General features: G+C 67.7%; 3 protein-coding genes across 8 annotated transcripts; 2 read left to right on the plus strand and 1 right to left on the minus strand.

The window, feature by feature from the left end:
- The first annotated feature begins 2,309 nt into the window (after positions 1-2,309).
- PREB (prolactin regulatory element binding) lies at positions 2,310-4,787 on the plus strand. Its single transcript, XM_065679242.1, has 9 exons — positions 2,310-2,487; positions 2,660-2,846; positions 3,024-3,235; positions 3,429-3,509; positions 3,580-3,704; positions 3,816-3,989; positions 4,060-4,132; positions 4,227-4,386; positions 4,475-4,787. The coding sequence occupies exons 1-9, from the start codon at positions 2,353-2,355 to the stop codon at positions 4,567-4,569; spliced, it is 1,242 nt and encodes a 413-aa protein (XP_065535314.1). The 5' UTR covers positions 2,310-2,352; the 3' UTR covers positions 4,570-4,787.
- Positions 4,788-4,939: 152 nt separating this feature from the next.
- On the plus strand, positions 4,940-7,086 carry CGREF1 (cell growth regulator with EF-hand domain 1). 3 transcript variants are annotated; one of them, XM_065682060.1, is made up of 6 exons: positions 4,940-5,141; positions 5,493-5,617; positions 5,880-5,951; positions 6,176-6,246; positions 6,331-6,455; positions 6,533-7,086. In XM_065682060.1, the coding sequence occupies exons 2-6, from the start codon at positions 5,541-5,543 to the stop codon at positions 6,926-6,928; spliced, it is 741 nt and encodes a 246-aa protein (XP_065538132.1). In that variant the 5' UTR covers positions 4,940-5,141; positions 5,493-5,540; the 3' UTR covers positions 6,929-7,086. The 3 variants fall into 3 exon arrangements, with proteins under 3 accessions (XP_065538132.1, XP_065538133.1, XP_065538131.1); XM_065682061.1 differs by lacking the exon at positions 4,940-5,141 and adding an exon at positions 5,171-5,209; XM_065682059.1 differs by lacking the exon at positions 4,940-5,141 and having other exon boundaries at positions 5,251-5,617.
- A 19-nt stretch (positions 7,087-7,105) lies between these two features.
- Positions 7,106-9,959, minus strand: KHK (ketohexokinase). Of its 4 annotated transcripts, none has more exons than XM_065682056.1 (8): positions 9,752-9,959; positions 9,539-9,655; positions 9,313-9,447; positions 8,514-8,586; positions 8,112-8,258; positions 7,625-7,713; positions 7,391-7,548; positions 7,106-7,279 (listed from the first exon to the last, which is right to left on the minus strand). In XM_065682056.1, the coding sequence occupies exons 1-8, from the start codon at positions 9,874-9,876 to the stop codon at positions 7,194-7,196; spliced, it is 930 nt and encodes a 309-aa protein (XP_065538128.1). In that variant the 5' UTR covers positions 9,877-9,959; the 3' UTR covers positions 7,106-7,193. The 4 variants fall into 4 exon arrangements, with proteins under 4 accessions (XP_065538128.1, XP_065538127.1, XP_065538129.1 ...); XM_065682055.1 differs by lacking the exon at positions 9,313-9,447 and adding an exon at positions 9,140-9,274 and having other exon boundaries at positions 9,752-9,955; XM_065682057.1 differs by lacking the exons at positions 7,625-7,713; positions 9,313-9,447 and adding an exon at positions 9,140-9,274 and having other exon boundaries at positions 9,752-9,957.
- Positions 9,960-10,054: the final 95 nt, after the last annotated feature.

Raw genomic sequence — 10,054 nt, forward strand, 5'->3', positions numbered from 1 at the left:
GGGCCTTGGCCCATGTCCTGCCCCACTGTGAGGAGTGAAGGGACACCCTGGGCCACCGCTGCCCACCATGTGCCTGTGGACCCAGATGCAGGATAGGGGTGCGGATCAAGCACCATTCCCCCTGCCCCGATCCCTATCCTGGGGCTTAGCTTTGTGGGAAAGAAGCAGATGTGGGGGTCTTGTGGCCATGTGCACCCAGGGGTCATGGGGGACCGTCCCCTGGTGCCAGCCTGGGGTCTCCCAGGCCTGTGGGCTCATGGCTGCTGGTGGCTGCGGCTGCCCCAGAGAGGCCAGGGCTGGGTGCCCCTCAAGGGCCAGTGTAGAGACAGGAGTGCATCGGCCACTTCGGCAGGAGAGGGAGCGGGATAGGGGCTGGGATGGCAGCACCTTGTTCTTCTGTGGGTGACCCACACCTGGGATGGGGAACCCTGGGGAGTGGGTGCTGGTGTGTGTGGGGCATGCTGGGGACCAGCTATTAGTGTGCATGGGACATGGTGGGGACCCCAGAGACCAGGTGCATCGTGCTTTGGGGGTCCCAGGGAGCAGGGTGGGGAGTGCTGGTGTGCATGGGGGGTAACAGGGAACCCCAGGGATTGAGTGTTGCCATCATGCAATGGAGACACTGGGGCCTGAGGCAGGGCTCTCACCTTGAGTGGGTGCAGCAGTGGGTGTCTGCGGGGCAGGCGGGAGGGCGCAGGTGGGGGGGGCCCTCAGCCCAGCGCATGGCTGAGGTGGGCGATGGAGCTGGTGGCCAGGACGAGGACGTTGAGTTTGGAGAGCTTGGTGCTGGGGGGCACGGTGGGCAGCGCTGCCTGCAGCAACAGGAAGGCCCCGTGCAGCACCCACACACGGCCCCGCTCCTGAGCCACGTTCTGGGGGTAGAGGGGACGTTGTGCAGAGACAGGGGCTGAGGCTGGGGTGGGCACTGCGATGGGGACAGGGACAGCGTTGTCCTGTGCTGGGGAGCTGGTGAGCCTCTGACCCACGGGGACGTGTCCAACCCGGCCATGTGCCAGGGGGCAGCCCATGCCCCCCACCTGCACCCCATAGTTCTGCCCCTGACCTGCCTGACACGCTCCCCCTCCCCATGGCAGACCCCCAGATTTCCCCAGTGCCCTTGGTGCTGCCGCCACACGTGGGGCCTGGGGGTCCTGCTCCTGTGCTCGGTCGGCTCCTTACCTGTCCTGCAGCCATGGAGCTCTCCAGGTGGGCAGAGGGGGGGCCCGGGACCCTGCCTGCACCTGCCCTGCAGTGCTGGGTGCCTCTCCCCGTCCCGCGGGGGCCGGAGCAGGCAGAGGCTGGGGAGCAGCTGTGCAGGGCGGACAACCCCGCTCCATGCCCACCACCGCCTGTCTCGGCCATGCTGCCCCTGGCAGTCTCCGCCTGTGCCTCAGCGCTGTGCAGCACTGGTGGGCCGGGTGCCCGGGGAGCTCTGCTGCATCCCCCCGGTACCTCCCGGCAGAGCCTGACCTGCAGCCTCGCCTGGGCGGGCGCCTCGCGTCCCCCTCCTTGGCACCAGGAGCAGGAGGATTCCGGCTGTCCCGCCCTCCCCCGCTGTGGCTGCCCACTGGAGTCCCACTAGCCCCACGGTGAGGCCCCACAGCAGGCTTTGAGCCCCAGCCAGTGCACTCACATGGGGTCACGCTGGGCCCCAACCTCATGTGAGGCCCACAGCGCTACCTGTGGAATGGGGGCCATCACAGTGCACCCATGGACCCCTCCACCCCACGCTGCAGCACGGTGAGGACCCTCTGGGGGCAGCCAGGTCAAGGCTGCATTGAGGGGGAGCAAAGAGAGGCCACAGGGAGTCCTGGAGCTGGGGGAACCCATGGGCGACCTGGCTACCCCACCACCTCCACTGCCCATGGGGCTCTGTGGGTGCATGCGGAGGTGGCAAGGCTGAGCAGGGACCCCTATTCCGGGTGCCTGTGGGGCTGCGGATGCTCCGCTGCGGCTGTGCGGCTGGATGAGGGAACCGCGACTGCTGGGACAGCCCCGCTGGGCAGCACAGGGGGACCGACGAGGGGCTTGGGGAGGCTCTGCTGCCCCGGGCCAGGGGGTACGGGGCTGCTGCTTGGCTGCGCTGCAGGGGGGCAGCCCCCAACCCTCCGTGGGGCACGCAACGCGCACCCCCTCGGACACGGGTGGGCGGGGCTTGTTCGACAAGGGGCGGGGCTAGGGCCGCAGGAGGCGGGGCTTTGCGTCGGGGCGGGGTTTGTTGGGGGCGGGGCTAGCCGCTGGGTGGGCGGGGTCCTGCTCGGAGGGGTGGAGCCATTATGTGGGGCGGGGCGTGCGTGCCCGTGGCGTCGTGACGCAGCGCGGGGGCGGTGAGCTGACGTGTGGGGCGCAACCATGGCGCCGCGGCGGCCGGTGGAGCTGTACCGGGCGCCGTTCCCGCTCTACACCGTGCGGCTGCACCCGCGGCGGCCGCTCGCCATCACCGCTGGCGGCGGCGGCGCCGCCAAGACCGGCATCCGCAATGGCGTGGTGCGGCGTAGCGGGAGCACGGGGGGCGGGCGGGGGGAGCAGGGGCTGCCGCGGCTGGGCGCGGCGGTGGACGGGGCAGCGGCCCCGGCGGGGGCCGAGGCCGCGGAGCCGGCCGCGGCGTGGGCAGGTCCCCGCCGCGGCGCCTGGTCTGAGGCCTTGCACCGTCCTGCAGCACTTCCTGCAGCTGGAGCAGATCGGCGGAAGGCTCAGCGCCTCCCTGCTGCACTCGCACGACACCGAGACCCGCGCCACCATGACCATGGCGCTGGCCGACGACATCATTGCAGCAGGACAGGACGCCAGCTGCCACATCCTGCGGTTCAGCCTGCGGGCGCCCGAGCCCGCGGCCGGACATAACGGTGAGAGCCCGCTGCTCCCCGGGGGGGCAGGGACAGCACCTGCTGTGGGTGGAGTGGGATGGTCTGTGGGGCGCTCTGGGGATGGGGCAGTGACCTGGACCCTCCCTGGCCTGCCCCTGTTCTCCCGGGCCTGTGGGACAGCTGTGTCAGGGCTTTGTGTCATCTGCCCCGCCACAGGCAGCAAGGAGAAGGGGCCGCGGAAGCGGAAGGGCCCCAGCCCGCTGGAGCAAGATGAGACACAGAATCAGACGAGCGAGGTGACGGTAGAGAGTTTGCACAGCGTCCGCACAGATTTCAGCCCCGACGCCTTGCAGAAAGCTGTCAGGTTCAATGCAGACTGCTCGCTGCTTGTCACTGGTGGTGCTGATGGCTTCCTCCGTCTCTGGGAGGTAGGCGAGGGGAGCTGAGGTTGAATATTACCATGCCAGTATTGTGTGCCTGTTGGGGAAGGCCTGGCCCCAGCAGTGCCGCATCAGCAGTGCCTGTGGCTCTGTAGTGCTGCATCTTCCCCCCAGCAATTCTGGGGCTGCCATGGGTCCCCGCCTGTGTGACACAGCTCCAGTGTGTGCTCTGCCCTTGCAGTTCCCCAGCATGAAGAAGACACTGGAGTTCAAAGCCCATGACGGGGAGATCGAAGATATTGCGCTGGGCCCTGACAACAAGGTGGGCATCGGATGTCTCCTTGGCCCTGTGGGAAGAGCTCTCCTCATCCAACTGCACTTTCTGCGTGCAGGTGGTGACAGCGGGACGGGACTTCCAGTGCTGCGTGTGGCAACAGGACCAGCTGGTGATGGGGCTGTGCTGGAACGAGAACCTGCCTGGCATCCCTGACAAGGCTTACCGCTACCAGGCCTGCCGGTGAGCGTGGGGAGCTGGCAGCGGAAGTCCCCCTTGCAGCCCCATGTGAAGGGAATGGAGGTGTCACTGTTGGCCGTGGCAACTGATGCACCTTTCACTCTCCCATGGCAGGTTTGGGGCAGTGGAGGACAATGCTGAGGCACTGCGGCTCTACACTGTTCAGGTGCCCCACAAGCGGGAGCGCCGCCCCCCACCCTGCTACCTTACCAAGTGGGATGGGAAGAGCTTCCTGCCACTGCTCACCCGGCCCTGTGGCACTGAGGTCATCTCCTGCCTCTCCATAAGGTACCTCAGGGCTGGCCAGGCATGGGGTGGGGGTTGTGGCAGCTCCCACTCACTGTCTGACCCCCTGCAGTGACTCAGGTACCTTCCTGGGACTAGGCACGGTGACAGGCTCTGTTGCCATCCACATCGCCTTCTCACTGCAGGTGAGCTGCAGAGCAGTGGGGCTTGATGGGGATGGGTACAGGGGCAGCCACAGCAGCCCCCTCCCTTCCCGGGCTGTACTGTTCTTCCCTGTAGAGGCTGTACTATGTGAAGGAGGCCCATGGCATCGTGGTGACAGACGTGGCTTTCGTCCCTGAGAGTCGGCATGGACAGGAGCTGCTGGCAGGGAACGAGGCCGCCCTGCTCAGCGTGGCTGTTGACAGCCGCTGCAAGCTGCACCTTCTGCCCAGCCGACGTAGGTGTTGGGGGGGCTGTTGCGGCACTGGGCGTTATCTTCCAGGCCGGATGGTGGTCACCTGCCTTCACCCCGCTCTGCTCCACAGGCTCCCTCCCTGTCTGGCTGCTCCTGCTGCTGTGTGCCGGGCTCATCGTGGCTGCCATCCTGCTGCTGCAGCTCGCCTTCCCGGGCTTCCTGTAGACCCCCGGTCCGGGATGAGCCCCCGGGTCTGGGCAGACTCCGCCGGGCCGGGCCCACCCCATGCAGACTGTGAAGAGGATGAGGGACCAGCCCCGGCGCTGGCGCTCGGGGTGTGAACGGGGGAGCCCGGGGACGGTGTTGGCGGCCACGTGGTGCGGGCCCCGGCAAAGAGGGGTCCCCGTGCCCCCCGCCGCTATTAAAACTGGAGGGCGAAAGCAGCGCTGCCGCGTCCGTGCCTGCCGGGGGGAGCGGGCGGGCTCCGCGCAGGGGCGCAGCAGCGCGGCGGGGGAGGTTGCCGAAAGCCCTGGCCACGCCCCCAAAGGAGTATGGCCACGCCCCCAAATGAAGTGTGACCACGCCCCCAATGGGGTGTGGCCACGCCCCCAGGGGACAGCCGGGCGCTGTAGCGCTGCCGTGCGCCGTGGCCCGGCCGCCGCGGAGCGGGAGCGTGTCACGGCCGGGGCAGTTCTGGTGCTGGCACAGGCGCCGGGTGCCGGTTAACCCCTGCGCTGCCGGCGGCGCGGGGCCGGGCGCACCCCGCGGGTACCGGCGAACGGTCGGCGGGCGGAAGGGTCGGTCCGACCGGTGCCGTTGGCGGGGGACGTGTCAGCTGCTCGGCCTCAGGCTGGGCGGGCGGGCGGTGCGGGAGCACCGTGGGGTGTTGGGGGCTGCACTGCGTGCTCCTCACGGCGGGACGGGCTGCGTGTGTGTGGGCAGCGCAGGCGGTGTACGCCGTGCACCGCCCAGCGCTCCCACCCCCTGCCCGGTGCCAGCGTGGCCTCGCCGCGCTGGACCCGGTGGACGCTCTCCGGAGCTCCCCGCCCCTCCCACGGCTGCCGCTCCCTCCCGGCAGGGGAGGGGGCCTGGCGGTACCGGGGGGCTCCGGGACGGGTGGACGGGGCCGTGACTGTGCCCTCCCCCAGGGGCGCTCACCCTGCGCCGCTCCCCCGGCTGTAGCCTCGGGTGGCTGGATGAGGAACGTGCTGGCGCTGCTGCTGCTGCTGCTGCTCCCGGGGTCACGGGGTGCCCCGCAGGGCGGGGGGCACAGGTACGAATGAGGGGGTGTAAGGGGGAGGGTTCATGTGTGAGGAGAACGCGCAGGTGAGGTTTGGGTGCACAGGTACAGACTTGATGCACAGTAATGGGTGGTCCTGGGGTTATCCAGTCAGGGATGAGGGTCGCTGGGGTTGATACAGGGCTGTGGGGGGCACGGATGGAGGGGATGCTGTGTGAGGACGTTAGGCCAGGCCAGGGCAGGCACTGTGCCCTCCACCCCAGGGATACAGGTAACACCCGTCTCTCCTGGGCAGGCCTGAGGACCCTGCAGCCATGAGGCTGGATCCTGATTTTGACCCATTCAGCCTGGAGCTGCCCACACTGCTGTGAGTCCCTACCCCATGGGAGCCCCGTAGGAGCTCCATGGCACTGGGGGCTGTGCATCCGGGTGGGGGTCAACTGGTGGGTGAGGGGCATGGGCAGCACCCAGCTGGCTGTGGGACAGGGTGCTCCTGGGGACAGCTGTAGGATGCAGCAGCCCTGGGTTGGCCACAGGGCATGCTGTGGGGCAGGGGTGGTGTGTGCCTACTTACAGCCCGACTGTCCCCAGGCTGCTGCAGAGCACAGTGCAGAGCCTGGCAATGCTGGAGCAGGATGTGGAGGCTCTGACACGGGAGCAGGGTAAGGCTGTGCGGCAGTAGGGTATTGTGGGTCCAATAGGGGCAGGAATGCAGCCCCAGCCCCACTGTGACCTGTGCCCCACAGTCCTGCTCTACCTCTTTGTGCTGCACGACCACGACCGAAATGGGCATCTGGATGGGCTGGAGCTGCTGCAGCTGCTGGGCACAGTGCTGGCACAGCGGAATGGCGGGCAGCCACACCTTGACACGGTACATCCCATGGGACTGGCCCCTTGCACCTCACAGCGCCCCGGGGCTGGGCCCTCACCCCATCCCTGTCCCCATAGGTGGCTGTGCTGGTGGACCAAGCCTTGGAGAAGCATGACATGAGCAGGGATGGGCTCCTCAACCCCCCTGAGCTGCTGCTTGACGCCCCTAAGCAGCTGCTGTCACCTGGCCAAGGCCAGGGAGCCCCAGGGCCACCCCTCCTGCCACATCCCAGGGAACCAGAGGTGCTTGAGGGGAACATGGGGGTGAATGGCCCTGAACTCGGGCCAGCAGAGAAGCAGGAAGAGGGGCAGGAAACTGTTCAGGCTGAAGCACCGCAGGCTGAAACACCGCAGGCTGAATCCCCTGATGCTGGACTCATGGAGGCAGAGAACGCCCACAAGATTGAAGCTCCTGAGCCTGAAGCCCCCGAGGCAGAGGTAGCCCTAGTATTGGGGGACCCCAGGGAGGGGTAGGGAGCAGGGCTGTGGACAGGGCTGCTCCCTGCCCCACTCAGGGCACTTAGCATGGGGGGTCCCCCATCCTGCAGCAGTGTCAGGGTTACACTGTTTGCTCCTGTAACATGCCAGGACAGAGAAATACAGGCACTGCCACCAGTGCTCACCTGGATCAATGCAGGAGAAGGCCATGGGTCAGTGCGGGGATTTATTGGCAGTGGGGTGGTGGGTGCTGGATGTGGGGGCAGTGGCGTGAGGCAGGGCATGGGAATGGGTGCTTAGCTTAAACGATGCCATCGAAGCCCTGGATCCCACATTTCCTGCCTGCAATGCGGCAGCCGAAGGTAATGGCATCCTGCAGGGTCTTCCCTGGGGAATGGGGAGGTCAGTTCTGCTAGGCCAGGCCGGGCCAAGCTGAGCTGTGGCTGTGCTGTGGCCATGGTGACCCATGGCCATGCTGTGGCTGCGCCACGCACTCACCTGCCGAGAGTGCAAAGATGACAGCAGCATTGAAGGTGTCCCCGGCCCCCAATGTGTCCACGAGGGTCTCTGGGGGGAAGGCATCCGAGTGCACCAGCTCCCCACCTGGCCCTATGGCGTCGGCACCCTCCTCGGCCCAGGCACAGATCAGTGTGGCGCTGGGGGGCGGAGGGGTGGGTGTGGGGTGCAGCCGAGCCCTCCCTGCCCCAACCAGCACCCCTGAACCCCCCATACCCTGGCTGGACGCGGCTGCGCAACCCCTGCAGCGCCTCAGGGGCCGACCGGTACCCAAAGTGCTGGGCCAAGTCCTTGCTGATGAACACCTGCAGGAGAGGGGCTGAGGGGGGGGGACACCCCAACACCCCCAGCACCCGCTGCTCTGCCAGCACCGCGACTGCCCCCTCAACTCTGCTCTCCCAGCTACTCTCCTGACCCCGACTATCCCTCCTGGACCCCAGCTGCACTCCAGACTTCAGCTGGACCCCACACTGCCATACCTTTGCACAGACAGTAACACCACCCACCCCCACCTCCCCCCCGCCTGCACCCCATTGCTCCCAAATGCACCTCTTGCCCCTCGCTGCCCCCCCCATCCCCATCGCGCCCGGTACCTACGCCCCAACTCCTGCCGCCCCTCCCTGCCCAGGGCCGGTGGCCACGTCCCTAACTCCGTCCCCGGCCAATAGCCCTGCCCCGTCCCACCGACAGCCCTGCCCCGCACCACGTCGCCCAGCCCCATCAGCAGCAAATGCTCCTCCCGCGGCTTTTCCAGCTCCACCGAGGTGCGGACCCGGTCCTCTGGCGGCCGGGCCCGGTTGTGCTGCTCCACCCGCTGCATCATCACCGCCTGCTCCGCCGCGTTACGGGCCTGCGGGGACGCGCAATGCCTGCTTAGGGCACACCCAGGGTACCTCGACCGGCATCGGGGGGAGTTCCCCCCGACCGGCACCAGGAGGTCCAGCCTAGCCCCGGAGTGTGCGGCCCAGCCCTGGGATGTCCCTCCCCCAACACTTGGTTCTCCCCTTCTGACCCAGGGATCACCTCCTCAGTCACGGAACCCCCGGCCCCGGGATGCCCCCTGCCCAACGCCAAATGCCCCAGTTCTTCCCAGCCCCGGGCTCACCTCCCAGTGGATCCACTTGTACTGGGAGAGGTCGACCTGCTCAAAGTCGCGGGCCGTCACGTCCTGCAGGTTCCTGCAAATCGGGGGTCAGGCGGGGGGGGGGATGCCAGCAACAGTGTGGGGTGGCCCCAGGTGACCCCCAGCTGGGGGTGAAGGGCTCGGTGCTCCCCGGGGCAGAGTTCCCCATGGGATGCCACGATCCGCGTGAATCATTAATCATTAATGATGGTACAGTGGGACCCTGACATGGACTCAAAGGGCAGTGCAACGGTGCGATGCCCATCATCCCCGGCCACCACAGCTCTCCGTGAGTGTGGCCAGCATGCACCGGGGTAAGGGCTGCATTCACCCTGCAGGCACGGCCACAGCCAAGGAACCACAGCCTTGGCCAAAGAACACCACCGCCAATCACGGCAATGGCACGGGGACAATCAGGAGCTGTGGGACGATTGACAGTCATTGCGTGTGCAGGATTATGGTGAATCACTTGATCTGGAAGCAGTAGCCCTGGCAGGCACCAGCAGAGCTGCATCCTGGGGCTGAGCACTGTGTGATCTCAGGGTGCAGGGGAGGCCCCAGGTGCCAGGCCGAGCAGAGTGATGCCTGCCAGGTGATGGGGCCCTTACGTGTCGTAGAGTACGATGGTCCGGGTGCCATTGGCAACACTGACAATGCAGCAGGCGCAGGGCACGTCCCCACGGGGCTGCCAGGCCACATGCGTCACATCCACACCCCGGCGCCGGAAATCCGCCACAATGAAACTTGGGGGACAGAGAGTGGGGTGAGGGGCGCCACGCACCCGCAGGCGTGCAGGATGGTGCGGGTGCCCCGGCTGGCGCTGGCGATGACAATGGAGGTGGGCAGGCAGCTGGTGGGCTGCGGCACCACATGGGCCACGTCCACCCCGTAGCGCCGCAGGTCGGCCAGGACGAAGCTGCCAGCAGGAGAGATGCAGAAGGGCCGGTGGAAGTGTCAGAGTAGGGCCCCGCCGGCGGGCCGGAACCCCCATCCCGCTCCCCACTCACTCAGCAGCGGGCCCAGTGGCCAGCGAGCCCATGAAGGCGCAGGGGGCTCCCAGCAGCGCCAGCACCGTGCAGGAGTTGGAGGCATTCCCGCCCCTCTGCCATCGCTGCGACATGCACCTGCAAGGCCATGGGCCGTGGGCACCGGGACAGACCCAAGAGGGACCTCGGCAGCTCGCAGTGGAGCTGCGCCCCTCGCAGCCCGCCCGCTGGTACCTGATGTCGGAGTCCTCGGAAGGATATGCCTCCACTACGTTGATGATGTCCAGGCACACCAGCCCCACGCACAGGATCCGCTTCTCCCCGCCGGGGACGGGGCCCCGTCGGGCGGCCGCTGCCATTGCCGGAGCCGCTCCGGTCCGCTGCGGTCCGGTCCCGGCACCGCCGATAGGCCCCGCCCCTTCCACAGACTCCGCCCCTGCGCCAGGCCCCGCCTCCCTACACCACGCCCTTCCAATTAGAGCGCCACTCTGTGGGCGGGGAGAGGGAGGGGTTAGGCCACGCCCCCCACATCTGCGC

This window comes from Lathamus discolor, chromosome 5 (genome assembly GCF_037157495.1).
Source record: "Lathamus discolor isolate bLatDis1 chromosome 5, bLatDis1.hap1, whole genome shotgun sequence".
NCBI classification, from domain to species: Eukaryota; Metazoa; Chordata; class Aves; order Psittaciformes; family Psittacidae; genus Lathamus; species Lathamus discolor.